The sequence below is a fragment of the Sus scrofa genome, chromosome 6 (assembly GCF_054392235.1).
Source record: "Sus scrofa isolate SSC_HxYL_T2T_F1_AM1 chromosome 6, Sscrofa_HxYL_maternal_Yorkshire_Landrace_v2.0, whole genome shotgun sequence".
NCBI classification, from domain to species: domain Eukaryota; kingdom Metazoa; phylum Chordata; class Mammalia; order Artiodactyla; family Suidae; genus Sus; species Sus scrofa.
Genome location: NC_139388.1, coordinates 170,314,130 through 170,339,155, shown reverse-complemented (window position 1 = coordinate 170,339,155; position 25,026 = coordinate 170,314,130). Strand labels below are relative to the sequence as shown.

At 39.8% G+C, this 25,026-nt stretch overlaps 1 protein-coding gene across 12 annotated transcripts in view; it reads right to left on the bottom strand.

Moving 5' to 3' along the window:
• The window catches only part of TESK2 (testis associated actin remodelling kinase 2), a 127,109-nt gene that overhangs the window by 83,033 nt on the left and 19,050 nt on the right, over positions 1–25,026 (bottom strand). For all 12 annotated transcript variants that reach the window (XM_084965193.1, XM_005665476.4, XM_084965199.1 and 9 more), the window contains one exon: positions 14,336–14,650. In XM_084965193.1, coding sequence (XP_084821319.1) covers positions 14,336–14,560 — 225 coding nt within the window. In that variant the 5' untranslated portion in view covers positions 14,561–14,650. The remainder of the gene's footprint in view (positions 1–14,335; positions 14,651–25,026) is intronic.

Sequence of the window (25,026 nt, the reverse complement as noted above, 5' to 3'; positions counted from 1 at the left end):
GCAAGGGCAGGGACCGAACCTGCAACCTCATGGTTCCTAGTCGGATTCGTTAACCACTGCGCTACGACAGGAACTCCCCATTCTTTTCTCTTTACAAATGTACACACAAACATTCATGTCACCTCTACTTACACACTTGAGTTCTTCCCTAAATAGAGTTCACTAATACCCCAAACATTCCAAGTCACTGTCCTAGAAGAAATGAAATGACCCTAATCTGTTTTATACTTTTTTCTTTTTTTTTTTTTTTTTTTTGGTCTTTTTACGGCTGTGCCCACGGCATATGGAAGTTCCCAGGCTAGGGGTCAAATCGGAGCTGTAGCTGAGGCCCTACACCACAGCCACAGCAACACTGGATCCAAGCCACCTCTGTGACCTACACAGCAGCTCACGGCAACCCCAGATCCCCAACCCACTGAGAAGAGCCAGGTATTAAATCCGCATGCTCATGGTTACTAGCCTGGTTTATTACCACTGAGCTACAACAGGAATGCCTGTTTTATACTTTTTTAAAACAATGGAAAAGATTAACAATCAGAGGAAATTCTTTGAAGCTCACAATTGGTTTTAAATGTAAATCTAACCTATTGTTTCTAAAAGTGTATTTTTTCCTAGATTCAGTAACAGATGTTGTGAAATACCTTCATCTTTTCTAATGCTTTCAGGATAAGGAAGTTCCTAGGCCAGGGATGGGGTCCAAGGCGGAGGTGTGGCAACATCAGAGCCTGAACCCAAGTGCCAGGCCAGGGATCAAACCCACACCTCCACAGTGACCCAAGCCGCTGCAGTCGGATTCCTTTTTTTTTTTTTTTTTTTTTTCCTTTTCTTTTCTTAGCCTCCCCATGGCATATGGAAGTTCCCAGGCTAGGGGTCAAATCTGAGCTACAGCTGCCGGCCTATACTACAGCCATAGCAACTCGGGCTCTGAGCCACATCTGCGACCTACATCACAACTCACGGCTAAGCTGGATCCTTAACCCACTGAGGAAGGCCAGGGATCGAACCTGAGTCCTCATGGACAATAGCTGGGTTGGTTAACTGCTGAGCCACTACAGGAACTCCTAAATACATCTTTTTAATTTCGTATAGATTCCCAACATACAGTATAGAAAAAGCAGAACTATGCTCCACTACTAATAAATTTAGATTCCTTTTTTACACATACATACCTTTTCCAGAACATAAAAGTATCAGCTTTTTTTTTTTTTTTTTTTTTTTTTGGTCTTTTTTGGTCTTTTTAGGGCTGCACCTGCTGCATATGAAGGTTCCCAGGTTAGGGGTCTGATTGGAGCTGTTGCCACCGGCCTACACCACAGCCATAGCCACGCCAGATCCGAGCTGCGTGTGTGACCTACACCACAGCTCACCGCAATGCCGGATCCTTAACCCGCTGAGCAAGGCCAGGGATTGAACCCAAAACCTCATGGTTCCTAGTCAGATTCATTTCTGTTGCACCAAGACAGGAACTCCAGTATCAGCTTCTTTGTCTCTCTCCTCATAATCAATAATCATATAGATATTGAAAGGGAAATTTATGTTCAAAATTTTCTACTTCTACAATGGTAATCTGTAAAACACTGATAAAGTAATTACAACCTAAAATACCCAATACTCAATAACAGTTTACACTTTTTTGAGGTCCTAAGAGATTTACAATACATAAAGACAGCCCAAGTTTAACCAATGAAATTGCCAAGTTGATTAATTTAAGAAATGTGCTACACCTCTGACAGTCTCAATCTAAAGGAGCCCAAGTTCCTTTCAAATCAACTCCTCAAAAGGTATTTTTCCAGCTTTACAACTAAATAGGATTGCTTAAGACAAGGTAATTTTTAAAAATAATTTTTGGTAAAGAAAATGGCAAATTATTCTAATTATAATTTATGGGGCTACTGACCCACACGGTGTACTATAAATACCATGAGGATTTGTAGTTCCCGTCGTGGTGCAGCGGAAATGAATCCAACTAGGCACCATGAGATTGTGGGTTCAATTCCTGGCCCTGCTCAATGGGTTAAGGATCTGGCATTGCTGTGAGCTGTGGTGTAGGGTGCAGATGTGGCTCAGATCCTGCGTTGCTGTAGCCAGTAGCTGTAGCTCTGATTGGACCCCTAGCCTGGGAACCTCCATATGCCACAGGTGTTGCCCTAAAAAGCAAAAAATAAATAAATACCATGAGAACTTGGTGGGGAGCTGCACCCAGGACATGTGGACACTCCCAGGGTAGGGACTGAACCCATGCCACAGCTGAGACCTGAGCCACAGCAATAACATTGGATACTGCTACCCCACCAGGGAACTCTGATACCATTGAGGATGTTGAAAGTTACGGCTTTCCATCCTTCATAAAATATACCTTAACAGTCTTTGTTACATATCTAAAGCCAGGCTTCAAACTAAATGAAGAACACTATAAACTGGAAGTTTCCATGTGGTGCAGTGGGTTAAGGATCTAGTGTTGCTGCAACTGTGGTGCAAGCCACAACTGCAGAGTGGGTTTGGGAACTTCTACAAGCCACTGCTGTGGCGAAAAGAAAGAAAACGAGTAATATAAATTGAACATATGTCATAACTAGTCTATTTTTAAGGATGAATGACCAGAGGGTCCTAAATCCTAAACCTGAATTATTTTAAAGGAATATAAAAAAGCTTCATAAATCCACATTCCTTAATATGAAGTCATTCATCAACCAGTTTTCTTTTCTATCTAAAGCAACCAAAAGTCCTTAAGCTACCTGCATAATTTGTACCTCCCACACCAGAAGTCAAATATTTTCTTTTATTACCACTGATTCACTTTTTATTTAACCTGACCTTTAAAGCTCTGTAATCATCTGTACTTTGTAATCGAAGATAAAAACTAGGGGGAAATAACAATAAAAAAATAAATTTAAAAAAACACAAATCATTAACATCAGGAATTAATGAGAGGACATCACCACAGATCTTACAGATAATAAAAATAATAATAAATGAATATTATGACCAAAAAAAAGACAAAAACTAACCATAACCTAGCTGTGTACTATAGAGCTATTAGACCAGAGGTTGGCAAATTTTTTCTGGAAAAGGGTCAAATAATAAGTATCTTGGGCTTTGAGGTCATAAGGTCTGTTGTAACTATTCAACTCTGTCAATGCAGAATAAAAGCAGTCATAGAACACACATTAACAAATAAGTGTGGGAGTTCCCACTGTGGCATGGCAGGTTAAGGATATATAGCATTGTCTCTGTCGTGGCGTAGGTTCCATCCCCAGCCTGGTGCAGCAGGATAATGCTAGACCCTATAGCCTTAAATGAGGAAAAAGTGTCAGCTATGTGAATTAGGTTCAGGACTGAGATTTGTTCTATACACACTATACAAAAGCATGACCCAAGAAATTAAAATAAAACCTTTAGGTTCAGATCCCAAAACCTGTATGATCCCAGAAGAGGCAAATGTGAGAGCATTATTTTAACACACATCCGCAACCAAGAAAACTCCAAGGCAAAAATCTCTTTCTCTGAACAAATGCTTTCAATAAAAAATTATAAATCACAGGAGAAATGAAAAACTATTAAAAAGAACCAGCAGACTAAAAGACTAAATAGCAAGAGTACCTATACTCCAAAAGTTGCAACTAATTTCAAAGGGACTTAAAATTTTTTAATGGTTAAATTTTATTCATCTCTATGCAAATATACTAGAAAACCTATAATAATAACTTTCTAATAAAATATAATTACTGAAAATGATTCAGAAGAAACAAAAATGAAAATGGATCAATTACCCTAGAAGAATAGGAAAAGTTTTCCAAGTTATTTGGCCAAGATTTGACAGGGGAACTCCAACAAATATTTAAAGAATAAATTATTCCAATAACATTTTAACTGTTCCAAAGCACAGGCGAAAAAACTTCCAAATTATTTTTGTGAAGCCAGAATAACATTCCTACTAAAACCTAACAACAAAAGCATGAATGAGAAAACCACAATTCTCACAAATATGAGGGCAAAAACACCCCCGTGAAAAGAACTTACTAGCCCATTAAAGAATAAACCAGGAATGCAAGGATAGCTCACTATTAGAATACCTACGAATATAATTCACTTTACTAAGAAATCAAGAAAAATACCTGTATCACTATATGTATTAGTCTTCTTCAGAGAAACAGAACCAGTAGGATATAACAGAGACAAATTGATTATAAGGAATTTGCTCATGCAGTTATGAAGGCTGAGAAGTCCCACGATCTGCAGTCATTAAGATGAAGACCCAGGAAAGCCAAGGCAGTCATTCCAATCTGAGACTGGAGGCCTGAGAACCAGGAGAGCTAACGGCAGGCTCAAGGCCCAAGAAGAGCCAATATTTCAGTTCCAATCCAAAGGCAGGAAAATACAGATATCCCAGCTAAAGCAATCAGGCAAGAGGAGTTTTCTCTTATCAGAGGAAGGTTAGCCCTTTTGTTCTATCTGGACCTTCAAATGATAGGATAAGGGCTACCTTCATTAGGGAAGGCAATTTGCTTTACTCAGTCTACTGATTCAAATGATAATCTCATCCAAAACTTTCTCTCAAAGAAACACTTAGAATAATATTTGACTGAATTATCTAGGCATTCCCTGGCCCAGTCAAGTTGATGCATGAAATTAACCATATTACAGATTTTGAAAAGACATATGGTAAAATTCAACACCCATACTGCATAAAAATAATTCATAACAGGATAGGAGATTTTTTTGGTTAGAATTTTAAAGAGCCAATAGAATAAGAAGTATCTATTTCAGTCCCAAATCATATCATGTTTCATTAGGAAAAACTACAAGTATTCCCATTAAAGTCGAGAAGAAGACAAAGATGTCGAATATCACTATTATTTAATATTTTAGGAAGTATTAGTCAATGCAATTGCTTGAGAAAAAGATAAATGAGGCATAAAAATGAGAAATAAATGAATTTAACATCATTCACATGAATGATTACATATCCGGAAAATCAAAGTGAACTAATAAAAATTTATTGCAAACATAAAAAAAAAGTAAACTAGATGTATCAAAAACTAACATGTAAAAATTAATACACAAACAACAAAAGATAAAGTAAGCAGAGTTCTCCTTTACAGATGCAGCAGAAGAGTTAAAAAATAAGAACAAACATCACGAGAACTGTGCAAGAACTCCAACAGTATGTTTTTAGAAACTGGCAAACAGAGTTCTCTTGTGGAACAAAAGGTTAAGGATCCAGCATGGTCACTGTACTGGCTTGGGATTGATCCCTGGCCTAGGAACGTTCACGTGTCATGGATGCTGCCAAAGAAACAAAAACAGAAAACAGAAGAGGAGCTCCTGTTGTAGCTCAGCGGATACGAATCCAACCAGTCACCATGAGGTTGAGAGTTCAATCCCTGGCCCTGCTCAGTGGGTTAAGGATCTGGCATTGCTGTGAGCTGTGGTGTAGGTCAAAGACACGGCTCAGATCCGGCAGATGTAGCTCCGATTAGACCCCTAGCCGGGGAACCTCCATATGCCGTGGGTGCAGGCCTAAAAAGCAAAATAAATGAATAAATAATAAAATAAGGAAGAGGAGTTCCTGCTGTGGCTCAGCAGGTTAAGAACCCAAATAGTATCCATGAGAGCACGGGGGTATCAGACACAACTTAGAATAGATTTACAAGGAGATCCTGCTGAGTAGCATTGAGAACTATGTCTAGATACCCATGTTGCAACAGAACAAAGGGTGGGAGGAAAAATGTATACACGTAAGAATAACTTGATCCCCATGCTGTACAGCGGGGAAAAAAAAAAAATAGTAGCCATGAGGATGCTGGTTCAATTCCTGGCCTCGTTCATTGGGTTAAGGATCTGATATTACTGTGAGCTGTGGTGTATGTTGCAGATGTAGCTTGGATCCCGTGTTGCTGTATCTGTGGTGTAGGAGCACTGCTGCAGCTTCCATTTGACCTTTATCCTGGGAACCTCCATATGTCGCAGGTATGGCCCTAAAAAGCAAAACAAAACAAAGTTAGAAATTTTTTAAAAAATAAGGAAGAAATGCCAGGAAAATCCTGAAAAGGAACAATAATGATGGAGAACTAGACTAACCAGATATTAAATTAAAGCTGCAATAATTAAATTATAATAGCATATGCTGGTATATGAACATACTGGTCAATACAACAGAATAAAGTCTAGAAATAGACCAAAATACTTAGGAAAATTCAGTATAGACTAAAGATGACATTTCCAATCAGTGAGAAAAATACTAAATATATAATACATATTGCTGATACAACTGAGTAGAAATGTAAAAAAAATTCCAGATGGATCAAATATTTAAACATAGGTAATAATCATAAAACTTATTAGAAAAAAATGATAATTTTATTTATACTACAGGATGCAGAGAGCCTTTCTAAATAATAAAAGAAATAGAAGTCAGAATGAAAATATTAAGATAGTAAAAAATAAAAACGAACTATTTCTAGGAATTCCCTGGTGTTACCATTGCTGTGGCTTGGGTTCAGTCACTGGCCTGGGAACTCATGCATGCTGCAGGCATAGCAGGAAAAAAAAAAAAAAAAGAACTATTTATAGCAGTTACTGCTGTGGCTCAGTGGAAACAAATCTGACTAGGAACCATGAGGTTGCTGGTTCAATCCCCAGTCTTGCTCAGAGAGTTAAGGATCTGGCAATGCTGTGAGCTATGGTGTGGGTCACAGAAGCCACTTGGATCCCGAGTTGCTGTGGTTGTGGTGTAGGCTGGCAGCTGTAGCTCCAATTCGACCGACCCCTGGCCTGGGAAGCTCCATATGCCTTGGGTGCATGCAGCCCTAAAAAGCAAAAAAAAAAAAAAAAAAAAAAAAAAAACAACAAAAAAAAAAACTATTCCTACATTGCAAAAATGCTAAAATTAAAAGCTAGCTTTTTTTTTTTTTTTTTTTTTGTCTTTTTAGGGCTGCACCCACAGTGCAGCATATGGAGATTCTCAGGCTAGGGGTCTTATCAGAACTACAGCTGCTGGCCTACGCTGCTGTGCCAGATCCAAGCCACATCTCCAACCTACACCACAGCTCATGGCAACACCGGATCCTTAACCCACTGAGCAAGGTCAAGGATTGAACCCACAGCCTCATGTTGGATTCCTAGCTGGATTCTTTTCTGCTGTGCCACGATGGGAACTCCCAAAAGCTAGCTTTTAAAAAGCACTATAACCTTGGAAAATATCTATAATACATAGCATAGATATAAATGAGTCCTACAAATCAGTAAGATAAAAGAAAAATAACCTTTGTAGAAAAATGAGTATTATGTGAGATACAGAATTCTAGGCACTAAGGATATAGCAGTGCACAGACATTAAGAGAAATAAGAAAAAAAATCCCTGCTCTTACACAACTTAGACTCTAGCAGTCCTCTACTTTGGAATAGGTGAGTAGGTAAATAATAGATAACTGATATATAAACATGCACATACACACATCCAGACATACACGTATTTCCTTATACATGCACAGAATATCTCTAGAAGGATATATAACCAACCATTAAATATTAGTTGCCTCCAGGGAGGAAAACTGGGGAGCACAAGAACGTAAATGATTTTTCACTGAATAAAACTTTTATTCCTTTTAAGTTTGTACCATGTGATTTTAAAAATAAATTCAACTAAAATTAAACAAAAGTAGATGTTCCAAGAAAAGAATAGGATATCTGAAAACAAGTGAAGTAGAAAATCTAGAAAAGAAAAATAAGCAATGAAATAAAAAATCTAAATGGCTATTTTAACAAATAGAGTAGACGCCAAACAAAAAGAAAATAGGAAAATAGGCTGACAATCACCACCACCACCTGAAAAAAAAATAGCACAAAAAGGCAAAGAAATAAAAAATATGAAAGACAAATTAAGAGACATGAAAGATAGCATGAGACAATCTAATATGCATATAATGGGACCTCAGAGACCGGAGAAAAGAGCAGAATTTTAACAGATAAAATATCTAAGAATTTTCTAGAATTTAAGACAGACATGGGTTCTTCAAATGAAGGAGGGAACCACATCATAAGCAGAATAAATATAAATAAACCAACTCCTAGAGCAGTATAATCAACACTATTGAACAGAAGATAAAGAGAATTCTTTCCAAAAAATGGGGGTGGGGAGGGGCTGCACCTGTTGGAGACCAGTGACGCTGCGGAACAATGCAGGTGACAGATGTGGCGCACGTGTAAAAGCACAACCTCTGAGGGAAAGCTTTATCATTAACTGCACCTGATTTTGCTCATCAGCCTACATCATCTTCCCCAATAAAAGTCCTGTGCGCTAAAGCCTAGGGCCTTTGTTCTGTGGAACAGAGTGCCTCCTGGTCCCCCACTTTCTAGATGTAAGAGTCTTGTGTGTTTTATGATGCCACACCGTCCCGCTTCCAGGATCTCCTGTTGACCAGCAGCGCTGGCCGCGGCACGCACCCATGGCACAAAGAAGTTCCCAGGCCAGAGATCAAACATGTGCCACAGTGATGACAACACGGGATCCTTGACTCACTGAGCGAAGAGGGAACACCAAAAAAGATAATTCTAACAAGAAAGAAAAGACTGATTAGGAGTTCCCATTGTGGCTCAGTGCTTAACGAATCTGACTAAGAATCATGAGGTTGCGGGTTTGATCCCTGACCTTGCTCAGTGGGTTAAGGATCCAGCATTGCCGTGAGCTGTGGTGTAGGTCGCAGACGAGGTTCGGATCTGGCATTGCTGTGGCTGTGATGTAGGCCAGCAGCTACAACTCTGATTAGACTCCTAGCCTGGGAACCTCCATATGCCTCGGGTGCAGCCCTAGAAAAGACAAAAAAGAAAAAAGAAAAAAACCGGAGTTCCCGTCGTGGCGCAGTGGTTAACGAATCCGACTAGGAACCATGAGGTTGCGGGTTCGATCCCTGCCCTTGCTCAGTGGGTTAACGATCCAGCGTTGCCGTGAGCTGTGGTGTAGGTTGCAGACGCAGCTCGGATCCTGCGTTGCTGTGGCTCTGGCGTAGGCCGGTGGCTACAGCTCCGATTCAACCCCTAGCCTGGGAACCTCCATATGCCGCGGGAGCGGCCCAAGAAATAGCAACAACAACAACAACAAAAAGACAAAAGGACAAAAAGACAAAAAAAAAAAAAAAAAAAAAAAAAAAAAAAGAAAAAAACAAGCAAAGATTGATTAAAAAGGAGCAGCTACCAGACTAAGAATTAACCTACCAGCAACAAAAGAGATGAGCTTAAAAAGGGGGTCGGGGGAGGAAGAATATTTTCACAGTGCTGAGGAAAATCACTGCTGTCTAAATTCCACACTCATTAAATTACAGTTTTAAGAGTTTATTCAAGGAGTTCCTGTCGTCACGCAGTGGTTAATGAATCTGACTAGGAACCACGAGTTTGTGGGTTCGATCCCTGGCCTTGCTCAGTGGGTTAAGGATCTGGCGTTGCCATGAGCTGTGGTGTAGGCTGCAGACGAGGCTCAAATCCCAAGTTGCTGTGGCTCTGTTGTAGGCCAGCGGCTACAGCTCTGATTCAACCCCTAGCCTGGGAACCTCCATATGCCATAGTAAGCGGCCCTAGAAAAGGAAAAAAGACCAAAAAAAAAAAAAAAAAAAAAAAGTTTATTCAATATAAAGATAGAAGTAATCACGAGAAATGGAAACAGGTCTCTCAGTCTCTTTGTAGGCAAATTTAATTTTGGATCAAAAAAATTAAATATAGGAGCCCCTGTCGCGGCTCAGAAGAAATGAATCTGACTAGGATCCATGAGGACTCAGGTTCAATCCCTGGCCTTGCTCAGTGGGTTAAGAATCCGGTGTTGTCATGAGCTGTGATGTAGGCTGCAGACATGGCTTGGATCTGGCATGGCTGTGGCTTTGGTGTAGGCCAATGGCTACAATTTTGATTTGACCCTTAGCCTGGTAACGTCCATATGTCTAAAAGGAACAAAATAAATAAATAAATATAAAACTGTTTCAGAGTTTCCGTCATGGCTCAGCAGAAACGAATCTGACTAGCATCCATGAGGACGCAGGTTCCACCCCTTAAGCCCCTCAGTGGGTTAAGTCTTAACTCCCTCAGTGGGTTAAGGATCTGGCATTGCCTGTGGTGTAGGCCAGTGCCTGTGGTGTAGGCCGGCACCTGTAGCTCCCATTCGACCCTTAGCCTGGGAAGTTCCATATGCTGTGGATGCGGCCCTAAAAAAAAAAAAAAAAAAAAGAATTGGTGTGTAGGAGTTCCCTTCGTGACTCACCAGTTAACGAACCCAACTAGGATCCATGAGGACTCGGGTTCCACCTGTGACCTCGCTCAGTGGGGTTAAGGATCTGACGTTGCCATGAGTAGGTTGCAGCCGCAGGTCAGATCCTGCGTGGTTGTGGCTGTGGTGGAGGCAGAAGCTGTAGCTCCAATTTGACCCCTAGCCTGGGAACCTCCGTATGCTGCAGCTGCAGCCCTAAAGAGGAAAAAAAAAAGGAAACTGGTTCACAGGACACACATAAAAAAATGTACTATCATACACAGAATAAAAAGAGAGATGGAAAAAGACATTCTGGGAAAATAATAACCACAACAACAGATAAATGTACACAGTGAGGAAGAAGGTATACAATATTGATATCAGATAAAATAGAAATCAAAGCTAAAACATTAAGTGGGACAAAAATAGAAAACTAGAATTTATAAAATATACAATCCATCTATAGTGTACAATCCAATAATAATCCTGAGCTTCTATTAATATCTACTTCACAAAATGGCCTATAAACAAATCCTGCTCTGATAGAAACACAAAGAAAAATCTATAAACACATTAGGAAGGAGTAACAGACCTTTTTCAAATAAATAGATCAATTAGACTAAATAAATAAAGCCTATGGAGTTCCCTAGTGGCTCAGCGGGTTAAGGATCCACCCTGGTTACTACTGTGGTGTGGGTTCAGTCCCTGGCCTGGGAATTTCTGCATGCTGCAAGAGCAGCCAAAATAAAATAAAACAAAGCCTATAACACTTGAACAACACAACAGCTTGATGAACTGAGATATATAGAACTTTATGCAAACAAGACAGAGAATTCATATTTGTTTCAAACACATCCGCAGCATTCAAAAAAATCTGACCACATATTACACCAAAACAAAATCTAAATATACTCCAAAAGGCAGACTTTATATATAAGCCATTTTTTCTGATCATGATGCAATTGCAAAGCAAATATCAAGCAATTACCAAAAAAACCCACTGTGTGAAAACTTTAAAATTTCATTTTATATAATTCTAAGATTAAAAAGGAAATCAAAGTAAACTACGTCTAGAAATGAGAGTACTTAAAAACTTGTGATTTGGCCAAATTAAGAGGAAATGTTAAAGGCTACATGCATATATTAGAGAACAATACTGGGAGTGTTCCCTTGTGGCTCAGTGGGTTAAGGATCCAGTGTTGTCACTGCTGTGGCACAGGTTCAATCCATGGCCCAGGAAGTCCCACATGCCTCAGGTGCGGCAAAAAAATAAAAGAATAAAATTGAAGAAGCTGAAGAAAGAACAAAATTGATCTAATAAGAAAGGAAGCAAGAGTTCCCTGGTGGTACAGGCGGTAAACAACCCAGCATTGTCACTGCTGTGGCACGGATTTGATCCCTGGCCCAGGAACTCTCACGCACCATAGGTGTGGCCAAAAAGAGAGGAGGAATAAAAGAAAGTAAACAAAAGAAAGTAATAAATATATGAGTAGAAAACAGAGAACCATTAACACATACAAACAGAAGATAATCAGCAGAATCAAAGGCAAGTATTTGACTTGTCAGGTTCTGCACAGGGCGGAGTTATCAGCAGATTTGGCAAACGGAGTCAGACTTCCCCTAGGATCCCTACAGAGGAGACCAATGAGACTTCACAGATGTCTCCCCAGGCCCCAGAATCAATAAGCACCAGCTCATTTTTTTAAGGCAAATTCTTTGAGAGGAAACCTAAAATAAATTTGTGTTAAGTCTGATCATAACAATGGGAAGAAGACACAAACCACAGTAGAGGAAGGAGACAGATATAGATACAGTACAAATTACACTAATTACAATTAGGTTTAGCTACAGAGGACTAAATTTTAAAAGTCCCAGGCATTCCTGGTGTAGCACCAGTAGAAGCGAATCTGCCTAGTATCCATGAGGATGCAGGTTTGATCCCTGGCCTTGCTCAGTGGGTTGGGGGTCCAGCATTGCTGTGAGCTATGGTGTAGGTCACAGACACAGCCTGGATCCTGAGTTGCTGTGGCTGTGGCATAGGCTGGCAGCAACAGCTCTGATTCAATCCCTAGCCTGGAAACGTCCATGTGCCTCGGATGCAGCCCTAAAAAGCAAAAAAATAATAATAATAAAATAAAATAAATTAAAAAAAATAAAAGTGCTAAGATTTTTCTCTCACATAAAAGTCTGGAGGAGGCAATATAGGACCAGGCAGCTCTGCTCCTTAAAGGCCTATAAGACACAGGCTCTGTCTAGTCGTTCTGTCACAGATGGCCTCCATTCCCAAGGTTACCTTATGATCAAAGATGTTTACGTCAGCCAATATAAAGGAAGAAGGGGCAAAGAAGGAGCAAAGGAAGATTCCCAGTGGGTTACAGGATCTAGCACTGCCGCAGCTGCTGTGTAGGTCGCAGCTACGGCTCAGATTTAAGCCCTGACCCAGGAATTTCTATGTGCCATGGGTGTGGCCATTAAAACAATTGTATATTATACATATGTGGAGAAATAAGAACCCTTGTATATTGCCGATGGGCATTTAAAATGGTACAACTGCGACGGAAAACAGCATTGTGGTTCCTTCAAAAGTTAAACATAGAATAAGTGAAATGAGGGAGTCACAAAAAGACAAAACCAAACCCACATGATTCCATTTATATAGGGTATCTACAGCACTCAAACTCATAGGAACAGAAAGCAGAAGGGTTATTACCGGGAGCTGGGGGGAGAGAGAAGCGTAGAATTATTTAATGGGTACAGAGTTTCAGTTTTTCAGGATGAAAAAGTTCTGAAGATTGATTGCACAGCAATGTGAATACACTTAACACAACTTAACTGTAGACTTAAAAATAGTTAAGATAGAATTCCCCTTATGACACAACAGGTGAAAGATCTGGTATCGCTGCAGCTGTGCCTCAGGTTTGATCACATGCTGCACGTGAGACGGAAAAAAAAGACACTAAAAATGGTTAAGAGAGTGAATTTTAGTTATGTATATTTTACCGCAATTTTTTTAAAAAGCTATAGACAGAATTACTACATGACCCAGCAGTTCCACTTAAAGGTAAATACCCAAAAGAAATGAAAGCAGGGACTCAAAAAGCTGCTTGTACACCAATGTTCACAGCAGCATTATTTAAAATAACCAAAAGGGAAGTTCCAGTCGTGGCTCAGTGGGTTAACGAATCCGACTAGGAACCATGAGGCTGTGGGTTCGATCCTTGGCCTTGCTCAGTGGGTTAAGGATCCGGCGTTGCCGTGAGCTGTGGCGTAGGTCACAGACGCGGCTTGGATCCCGCGTTGCTGTGGCTCTGGTGTAGGCCAGTGGCTACAGCTCCGATTAGACCCCTAGCCTGGGAACCTCCATATGCTGTGAATGCGGCCCTAGAAAAGGCAAAAAGACAGAAAATAATAATAATAATAACCAAAAGGAAGAAACAAGCCAAATGCTCATTATCAGGTGAATGGATTAAGAAAATGTGGTATATACACACAATGAGAGACTATTCAGACATAAAAATGAAGTGAAATTGTGATATATGTTTCAACATGGACGAACCTTGAGGACGTTATGCTAAGTGAAAGAAGCCGGACACAAAAGGACACATATTCTATGATTCCATTAATATGCGGTATCTAGAACAGACACACTCAGAGAGACAGAAAGTAGAACAGACGTTAAGAGGGGATAAGGGTAGTGGGGGGAGTTATTTTTTAACGGGTACAACGTTTCTGTTTGGGAAAAGGAAAAAATTCTGGAAACAGATAGATGCTAGTTGCACAATACTATAAATGTACTTGATGCCACGGAACCGTGCACTGAAATATAGTTAAAGCGGTAGATTTATGTTAGGTATATACACATGGGAGGTGGAAGAGGCTCCTATATTATGTGAATTTTTGATCAGCATGTAGGCTTTTTATACTTAAATAAATAAAATGGCTTACAAGTTCATAGGTAGCTGGAGAGGTCAGGAGAGACCCCCGCTCAAGATCCACAGGACCCTGACGAGGCAAAGCCTATGTCCTAATTAAAAACAACCATCAAGTCTGCAGGGAAACTGACCATCACCAAGCCACTATGAGAAAAGCTGAGGCATCACTCACCTTGAACACTTCAGAGAAAAAGCCAGAGCCTATTTTTTCACAGGTGAAGTCATCTAAACGCGTGAGTCTGGAAAAGGCACTTATAAGAGCTCGATATGAAGAGGGCCAAACTCTTCCCACGTGGGACAGGCTCCCGTCCCCTCCGCCGCCTCCTCCTTCAAAATCTTCGAGACGCTCCACTCGTGGCGGAAATCCTGCAATTGAATTCCGTTTGCTCCGATCCATAGTCTCAATAATCACTTTTTTCCTTCTTTTAAGAACGACTTCCACACATAATAAAATTTTGTTGAGTTTTACTTCTCTTCTGGCTTGACCCTAAACAAGAGATCAGAACGGGACATTTCATTAAAACCACTAATGAATAATCAATACACGCATACCAAGAAACTATCAAAGTAAAAATACTTCATCGTTCATGTTCTAGCTCCTGATTTTCAGATCTAAAAAACAATTTATGTCTTTACCTTCAAATAACAGTGATATAGAGAGAGAGGTTTCTCCCGGCTACGTGAGATGCCGTTAACCAGGCCTAAGTCCTAATTTTGCCCCAAATAGAACCTAACCCTCAAAAAAAAAAAACAGTGATATAAAGCCTAAGATATAGTCAGCCTTTACCATAAGTAGAATACAATAAAGATTATAAATTACATTCTAAAAAACAAAATAACAATGATATCTATCATTCATTGAGCAGCTACTATGTAGGAAACACAGGATAAGAGCTGTACATATGTCATGTCACTTGATTCTCAAGTAATCTATGATATAAGGATTTCACAGAGAGGTCAAGTAATCACACAGTCACTAAATGGCAGAGACAAAATGCAAGGCTGTCTGATTCAAAAGCCTGTGCTCCTGCTAATGCAATGCACAGCCTCACCTAATTTTCTCTTCTTTTGAAAAATCATTAAATCCAAATATATAAAACAAGGATGACAAATACTTTATACTCTAAAAGTATATAATTTTATTTTTTTATTTTTTGGTCTTTTTGTCTTTTAGGGCCACACCCACCGCATATGGAGGTTCCCACACTAAGGGTACGATAGGAACTATAGCCGCCGGCCTACGTCAGAGCCACAGCAATGCGGGATCCCAGCCGCAGCTGCAACCTGCACCACAGCTCATGGCAATGCCGGATCCTCAACCCACTGAGTGAGGCCAGGGATCGAACCTGCATTCTCATGGATACTAGTCAGGTTCACTAACTGCTGAGCCATGACGGGAACTCCTAAAATTATATAATTTTAAAAGAAGAAAACTAATCCAAAAACAATTTTAAAATCCACGGTTTTGTTTTGTTTTTTTTAATGGCTGCACCTGCAGCATGTGGAAGCTCCCAGGCTAGGGGCTGAATCTGAGCTACAGCTGCCAGCCTACACCACAGCCAGAGCAACATGGGATCCAAGCCACGTCTGTGACTTACACCACAGCTCATGGCAACACCGGATCCTTCTTGACCCACTGAGCGAGGCCAGGGATCAAGGCCGAATCTTCATGGATCCTAGTCCGGTTTGTTAACTGCTGAGCCACTAGGGGAACTCCCTAAAGATCCACTCGATTAAATAGCTGAGCCCAGCAGAAGTGATTATAGATGGCTCCACCCTACCTGCTACAAGATTAAGACTGAAAACACAAGCCCACTTTTTCTTCTAGCCTGTCTCTCCCTACTTCTACTTTCTTCTACAAGAATCAGTCTTATGCAAAATACAACACTGTGGTTATGCAATTACTGAAATGCTTTAGTAAATGTGATGAAAACTTAACCCAAACTACCTCTACCAGCTCCAATCATGGAGAATTAGTGGCACGGCTCCCAAGGCCGTCCTTACAACAGAGCCCTACCTCTCCAGCCGTAGCCACAATGGCATTCTACTGAATATGGACCAGTCACATTTCCTGTCCTGGCAGTTTGGAACCTCAGCCTAGCTTCTTTCTAAAATGGAAGCCATGTGAACTTGGGAGCTGTTGGCCATGACAGTTTTCTACCATGCAGTCTGGAAGGCAGAAAAGGCCAAGGGACTCAGGCCAATTTGCAAAGAAATAAAGAGACAAGGAGTTCTTGATTTTCTTAATGAGCTCTAATCCCTGATTCCTGAGGCCTAACAGCATCCTGTTTAAAGTTCCATAAGATATCCCTATATCTTTAAAATAAATTTTTTTTTGGTTGAGTTCGTGGCATGCAGAAGTTCTGGGGCCAGGAATCAAAACGCGCCACAGCTGTGACCCAAGCCAGAGCAGTGACAAAAAAAAAAAAAAAAAAAAAGAGGATCCTTAGCCTACTGTACCACCAGGGAACTCCTAAAATAAATTATCTTTGCTTAAGCTAGTTTCACCAGAGTCTTCACTGAAGGAAGAATAATCGGAGTCCTCAAAGAATGAAACATTTAAGTACTTCTATTGAACCTCTGCCATAAAGTGGCAGCAGATCACCATATGAAAATTTTTGCATTATAAGGCCAAAATCTTAAAATTTTTACAGCCAGTAGAGACCATAAAGTTCATTTTTTTTCTTTTTTTTGTCTTTTTAGGGCCGAACCCGCAACATATGGAGGTTCCCAGGCTAGAGGTCGAATAGGAGCTGTAGCCACCAGCCTACACCACAGGCACAGCAATGCTAGATCTGAGCCATGTCTGTGACCTACACCACAGCCCACAGCAATGCTGGATCCTTAACCTACTGAGTGAGGCCAGGGATCAAACCTGTGTCCTCGTGGATACTAGTCAGATTCATTTCTGCTGAGCCACGACAGGAAATCCCATAAAGTTCATTTGAGTCCATCGACAGAGGAGTGGATCAAGAAGATGTGGTACATATATATACACAATGGAATATTACTTGGCCATTAAAAAGAACGAAATACCAGCATTTTTTGCAACATGGATGGACCTAGAAATTATCATGCTAAGTGAAGTCAGCCATACAATGAGACAGCAACATCAAATGCTTTCACTGACATGTGGAATCTGAAAAAAGGACAGACGGAACTTCTTTGCAGAACAGATGCTGACTCACAGACATTGAAAAACTTACAGTCTCCGGAGGAGACAGTTTGGGGGGTGGGGGGATGTGCTTGGGCTGTGGGATGGAAATCCTGTGAAATCAGATTGTTATGATCATTATACAACTACAGATGTGATAAATTCATTTGAGTAATTTTTAAAAAGTAATAAAAAAAGAGCAAAAAAAACCATTTCATTTTATATTCAAGGAAACATAAGGACCAGAAAGCAGAAATGATTTGCCCATAGGTCTAAGTTACTTACTAGCCAAGCTAGACTTGGAACCAAGGAACCAAGGATAGTATATTTCTAAGTCTGTTGATCATCTGTTTCAAAATTTCAAAAGACTTTGTTCAAAACTCAGATTCTTGGGTCTCATCCTTGACCTGCTACATCAGAATCTCTTGGAGTGAGGCCTGGAAATATTACCAAGCTCCCCAGTGATTCTATGTACACTAAGAGTTGAAGAGATCCTCTACAGCAGGGAAGGCGAATATTAATAGCTTAAAAAAACCCAAGAATTTCACAAGCCTTTTCTCAGGCATTAACCTCAAAACATAACACCGAGGTAGGTGTGATACTTATTTTACAGAAAAAGAAACACAGGCTCAGAAGGTTAAGTAACTTGCCTAAGGATACACAGCTGGTCAAACCAGAACTGGAACCAGGGTCCACCCAGCACCAAAGCTCAAGCTTTTTCCATTTCATTATTACTGACATGAGTGTTTTTCGACTACAAGAGTTGTAAGGAGCTGAGCTAGTCATCTGGATGGAAGAGGATCAGGACTTGAGTGCAGGGGAGGCCAGGCTGAGTACAATTTGGACAGAGATAAAAAGAAACTTAATTTTAGTAAAATACAGCCAGCACTCCATATCCCAGGTTCCGCATCTGCAGATTCGACCAACCCCAGGTCAAAAATATGGAGGAGAAAAAATTCTAGAACGCACCAAAAAGCAACACTTGAATTTGCCTGCATGTGCAGGCAACTATTTACAGAGTATTTACTTTGTATTAAATATTATAAGTAATCTAGAGATTATTTAGAGTATTTGGGAGGATGTGCATATGATATATACAAATACTATGCTATTTTACATAAAGAATTTTATATAAAGAACTTTATATGTATATAAAGAATTATTTCTATATATCTATAAAGAGTTATTTATATACATATATAAAGAATTCGAGCAAAAGAGGATTTTGGTATCTGGGGGAGGGTCTGGAATTAAGCCCTAGTGGATACCAAGGGGTGGCTGTACCAAATACTAAAATTAAAACTGAATATACAATGAGATCCTGCTGTGTAGCACTGGGAACTATGTCTAGTCACTTATGACGGAGCATGATAATGTGCAAAAATAGGATGTGTACATGTATGTGTAACTGGGTCACCATGCTGTACAGTAAAAAAAAAAAAATTGAATTGGAGAAATAACTATTTTAAAAAATTTAAAAATAAAACCCTGAACATATAAAACATAGTTGCTTGCTAAATTAACTGAACAGTTTGACAGGCTTGCCATCTAATGACTTTTTCAGAGTTGTTTAGATATATTTCATTTCTTCTTTTAAATTTTTTTTTGGGGGGAGCCATGCCCACAGCATGCAAAAGGTCACTGGCCAGGGATCAAACCTGCACCACAGCTGCAACCCAAGCCACTGCAGTGACAACGCCAGGTCCTTAACCCACTGTACCACAGGGGAACCCCAAGATATACTTTGTTTTGAATGAAATACACTGTTAACCTCCACAATGCCCTCAAGGGGTCCCTGCAGGTGGCAGATCCCATTCTCTATCCTAAGGCTTGAAAGACAGAATTGACCATTTAGTTCAACAGGTCAGGTTGCACATGCTCAGCTAGATGAGAGGAAGAAAGGACGAACTGACTGCAACTCAACTGGTTTAGTTAGAGTCTATTACAAGATGCACAATAGGCTGAGGTTTCGATATTCTCCATTTTGAAAAAAAAAGTTTGTATCTTCACTCATAGTACTTTTCAAGAGGAGAAAAAGTCTTTTTAAAGGTATATGCTTATAGAAACTCTTGCACTAAGCACAGGAGACCCAAACAAGGACAGTTATTTAATTTCAGCATTGTGTGTAATAAAGGCGGCAGAAACGAGCCAAAATTAGTCTGTACGAGCAACACATAAATTGTAGGATATTTTTCAATGAAATATACAGTACTTACAATGAATTAACTCTATCTAGCAATGTGGATGTATTTCAACCGCAATAATGTTGGTACTTGCACAAAAGCAGACACATAGATCAATGGAACAGGATAGAAAGCCCAGAAATAAACCCACACATTTATGGCCAATTAACCTACGACAAAGGAGGCATGACCACACAATGGAGAAAAAAACACCCTCTTCAATACATGGTGCTAGGAAAACTGGACAGCTATATGAAAAGGATTGAAATTAGAACACTCTAACACTATATACAAAAATAAACTCAAGATGGATTAAAGACCTACAAAAATGTAAGACCAGATACCATAAAACTCCTAGAGGAAAACAGGCAGAATGCACTGTGGCGTAAATTACAGCAGTATTTTTTTGCATCTGTCTCTTAGAGTAATGGAAATGAAACCAAAAATGAACAAATGGGACCTAATTAAACTTATAAACAAAATGAAAAGACAACCAATGGAGTGGGAGAAAATATTTGCAAACGATGCAACCAACAATGGCTTAATTTCCAAAATATATGTACAGCTCATACAACTCAAAAACAGAAAACCAATCAAAAAATGGGCATTAGACCTAATAGATATTTCTCCAAAGAAGACATACAAATGTCCATCAGGCACATGAAAAAATGCTCAGTATCACTAATTATTAGAGAAATGCAAATTAAAACTACAATGAGGCCTCACACCAGACGGCCATCATCAAAAAGTCTACAAAAGGCAGTTCCCACTGTGGCTCAGCAGTAATGAACCTGACTAGTATCCATGAGGACATGGATTCAATCCCTGGCCTTGTTCAGTGGGTTAAGGATGCATTGTTGCCATGAGCTGTGGTTTAGGTTGCAGATAGGACTTATATCCCGAGTTGCTGTGGCTGTGCTGTAGGCCAGCAGCTACAGCTCCAATTCAATCCCGACTGGGAACTTCCATATGCCATGGGTGCGGCCCTGAAAAAAAAAAAAAAAAAAAAAATTAGGGAAAAATGCAAGTAATAAACGCTGGAGAGGGTGTGGAGGAAAGGGGACCCTCCTATACTGCTGGAGGGAATGTAAATCAGTGTTGTCACTATGAAGAACAGTGTAGACATTCCTCAAGAAACTAAAAATAGGCATTCCCACTGTGACACAGTGGGTTAAGAATCCAACTGCAGTGGCTCAGGTCACTGTGGAGGCACAGGTTCAATTTTCAGCCCAGCACAGTGGGTGAAAGGATCTAGTGTTGTGGAGTTCCTGTCACAGCTCAGCAGTTAACAAACCCGACTAGTATGCATGAGGACAAGGGTTCGATCCCTGGCCTCTCTTGGTGGTTAAGTATCCAGCGATGCTGTGAGCTGTGGTGTAGGTCGCAGCTGCAGCTCCAATTACACCCCTAGCCTGGGAACCTCCATATGCCACGGGTGTGGCCCTAAAAAGACAAAACAAAAACAAGAACAAAAAGGATCTAGCATTGCCACAGTGTGGTGTAGGCCGCAGCTGAGCCTCAGATTCAGTCTCTGGCCTGGGAACTTCCATATGATGCCCCCTTGGTGTGGCCCTTAAAAAAAAAAAGAAAAGAAAAAAGGATAAATAACAAGGACCCCATAGCACAGGGAACTATATTCAATATCTTGTAATATCCCATAATGGAAGAAATCTGAAAGAATACAAAAGAACTTATTTACAAAACAAATAGTCACAGATTTAAAAATCAAACTTATGGTTACCAAAGGGAACATGCGGCAGAGAGAGACAAACTAGGAGTTGGGGATTAACATATACCTACTACTATATATAAAATAGATAACTAATAGATAGCACAGGGAAATCTACTCAATATTCTCTAATAACCTATATGGGAAAAGAATCTGAAAAAGAATGGACATATGTATATGCGTAACTTTTGATTCACTTTGTTGTATGTATATCGGAAACACAATATTGTAAATTAACTATACTTCAGTTTGTTTCTTTTGTTTTTTGTTTGTGTTTTTATTTTGTTTTGTTTGCTTTTCAGGGCCACACCTGCAGCATATCGAAGTTTCCAGGCTAGTGGTCAAATCAGAATGGCAGCTGCCAGCCTATGCCACAGCCATGGCAATGCAGGATCCGAGCTCCATCTGCAACCTAAGCTGCAGCTCACTCATACGGCATTCCCTGGCCAAAGATCAGATCTGAGCCGGTTGTGACCTAAGCTACAGCTGCTGCAGCAACTCAGGATCCTTAACCCACTGTACCGGGCCAGGATGGAACCTGAGTCCCAAGGCTCCCAAGACATTGCTGATTCTGTTGTGCCACAGCGAGAACTCCTGTACATTCCCTTTCTTATATTATCTTCCATCACGGTCTAGCCCACGAGATCGGACGTAGTCCATGTGCTGTACAGTAGGACCTCAATGCTGGTCCACTCTGAATGTAATAGTTTGCATCTACCAATCCCAAAGCCCCAGTCCAACCCATACCCTCCCCTCCCCCTTCGCAACCACAAGTCTGTTCTCTAGGTCTGTGAGTCTGTTTCTATTTTATAGATAGGTTCATTTCTGCCATAGTTTAGAGTCCGCATATAAATGGAATATCATATGGTGTTTGTCTTTCTCTTTCTGACTTATTTCCCTCAGTATGATAATTTCTAGTTGCATCCATGTTGCTGCAAAAGGCATTATTTTGTTCTTTTTTACAGCTGAGGAGTATTCCATTGTATATATGCACCACATCTTCTTCATCCACTCATTGGTCAAGGGACATTTAGATTGTTTCCATGTCTTGGCTATTGTGAATGCTGCAGTGAACATAGGTGCTCATATATCTTTTTAAATTATAGTTTAGTCCATATGTATGCCCAGGAGTGGGATTGCTGGATCATATGGTAGTTCTATATTTAGTTTTCTGAGGAACCTCTGTACCGTTTTCCATGGTGGTTGTACCAGTTTACATTCCCACCAACAGTGCAGGAGGGTTCCCTTTTCTCCCCACCCTCTCCAGCATTTGTTATTTGTAGACTTATTAATGATGGCCATTCTGACCAGTGTGAGATGGTACCTCAATGGAGTATTGATTTGCATTTTTCTAATAATTAGTGATGTTGAGCATTTTTCATGAGCCTACTACATCCTGTGACATAAATCACATAAACATTTTCTTAGGTCAGTCTCCCAAGACAATAGAAATAAAAACAAACATAAACAAATGGGACCTAATCAAACTCACAAGTTTTGTACAGCAAAGAAAACCATAAAAAAAAAAAACTCACAAAAAGACAACCTACAGAATGAGAGAAAATAGTTGCAAATGATGCTACCAACAAGGGCTTAATCTCCAAAACAACTCATACAACTCAACAACAAAAAAACCCCAACAATCCAATTGAAAAAATGGGCAGAAGACCTAAATAGACATTTCTCCAAAGACATACAGATGGTCATTAGGCACATGGAAAAATGTTCAACATCACTGAATTATTAGAGAAATGCAAAGCAAAACTGGTCAAGTTATTTTAAAACCTCTCTATACCTCCAGCTCCCCATCTATGAAATGGAAATAAAAATAGTACCTAAATTATAACAATTTATATCATTTAATCCTTACAATTACCACAGGGTTATTGATTAAATGAACAGTACCTGGTAAAAAGCAAGCATTCAAGTCCTGTTGATTATAATTACTATTGAAAGTTATATGTTTATAGTAAATGTCTAAAGCATAAACTAGAAAGCCAGACACTGAATTCATAGTAGAAGCTGCCTCAATGGAAAAAAAGAAAAATGAAATAGGGAAGAGCAATAAAGGAAACATCAATTATAGCAATAATGTTTTGCTTCCTTTTATTAAAAAATAAACCTACAACAAACAAAATGCTATGGCTGCTAATTGCTGTTGTTGTCGTTAATGAATAGCTGTTAATTCTAGGTGGTATTATATTATACTCTTTCCTATATTTAATTTTTCAATTAAAAAAAAAAGAATTTTAGAGCGTTCCTTGGTGGTCTAGTGGTTAGGACTTAGTAGTTTCACTGCTGCAGCCCAAGTTCAATCCCTGGTCTGGGAACTGAGATCCCACATCAAGCCGCTAGATGCTTCAGCCAAAAAAAAGAAAGAATTTTAAAGGGTTTTTTGGGTCTATTGCCAATACAACAGCTATGCAGTATGCTTAGGGGAAAAAAAAACCCTGAAAACAATTTGGCAAATAAATAGCATCCCAATGTGCAAGCCAAGTCTCTAGATTCTCAAATTTTTATTCTGCAACAGTTCCACTATAATTTTTGGTCCAAGAAGTATTTATATCTTAGGCTAAATACTCAAAAGCAATGGGAGAATTTCTGGATAGCCCAACTTATTCAGATCCACAAACTGAAACTATAAAAGCATGACATGACAAACACGGATATTTAACGCAGAACCCCTATTATAGCTTAAAGTAGGAATAACTACTAGACAGTTGCGGGAAGTGAGTGGTAAAAAGTACAGTCAACTTATGGGAGTTAGAACTTCAATAATCCATTTTGGAGAAGTGCTGAGCATGGGAAAACGTCCAAGCCATGACTTCTGCTCCTTTGGCCAGCACACTGAATGACCACATTTGAAATGACACCGAGTTATAAATGGCTTTCGATTTAATCTGACAAATTTAAAATAGCCATAAAAGGCAGCAAAGGTGTCTATGAAGAGACTCTAAAACGACACCCTAGGAGTTCTCTTGTGGCTCAGTGAGTTAAGGATCTGGCCTTGCCACAGCTGTGGCACAGGTCGCGGCTGAGGCACAAGTTCAATCCCTGGCCCCGGTCACTTCCAAAAATCGAAGGTGAGGCCCCCCCCCCAAAAAAGAAAAATTTTTAAATCCCACATTTTCAATTTTTTTTTAATTAAAAAAATTTTTAAATCAGAAAGTACATTCTTTGAAATGTGTGAGATTTTATGCTGTTTTCAGACTCTGGAGTACCCCTCTTGGTTTGTTTATGGTATATCCTCTTTTGATACTAATAGGGCCTCTTAAAGTATACTACTGGGGGGAAGGGAACTGAAGAAACAACCACAATTACTCTCATTATAAAGAGGCTCATTGATTCAAGAGCCTACACATTGCTGATCAATTCATTTTAAGCTGTGAAAACGTGGAATTCTTCAAATGGAAACTCACATGCTGTGAGCTGCTTCACTGAAAATATCCCAGCTAGAGTCCCAGTGGTTCTCAGTTAGGGGCATGTGAAAATTTAGGGGGAAGGAGGTTTTTCTCAGGGAGGAGTTATTGTCACAATGGCGGGGGTGTGGGGTGGCATTTTAGTGGGCAGGGGCCAGGGAAGCTAAATGTCCTACAATGCACAGAACAGTCCTACACAACAAAGAATTGTCTTCCCCTAAATGCCAATACTGCCCTTGTCAAGAAACACTGTGTTAGAAAAGCTTCATCAGTTTTGTTCTTAAATCAGGAAACAGCCTTCAACAGGCTTTCAAAAATGCCAAAACCATGCTGCTTACAACAACACAAATCATTTTTTAGTAATTGTGTTCTCAGTTC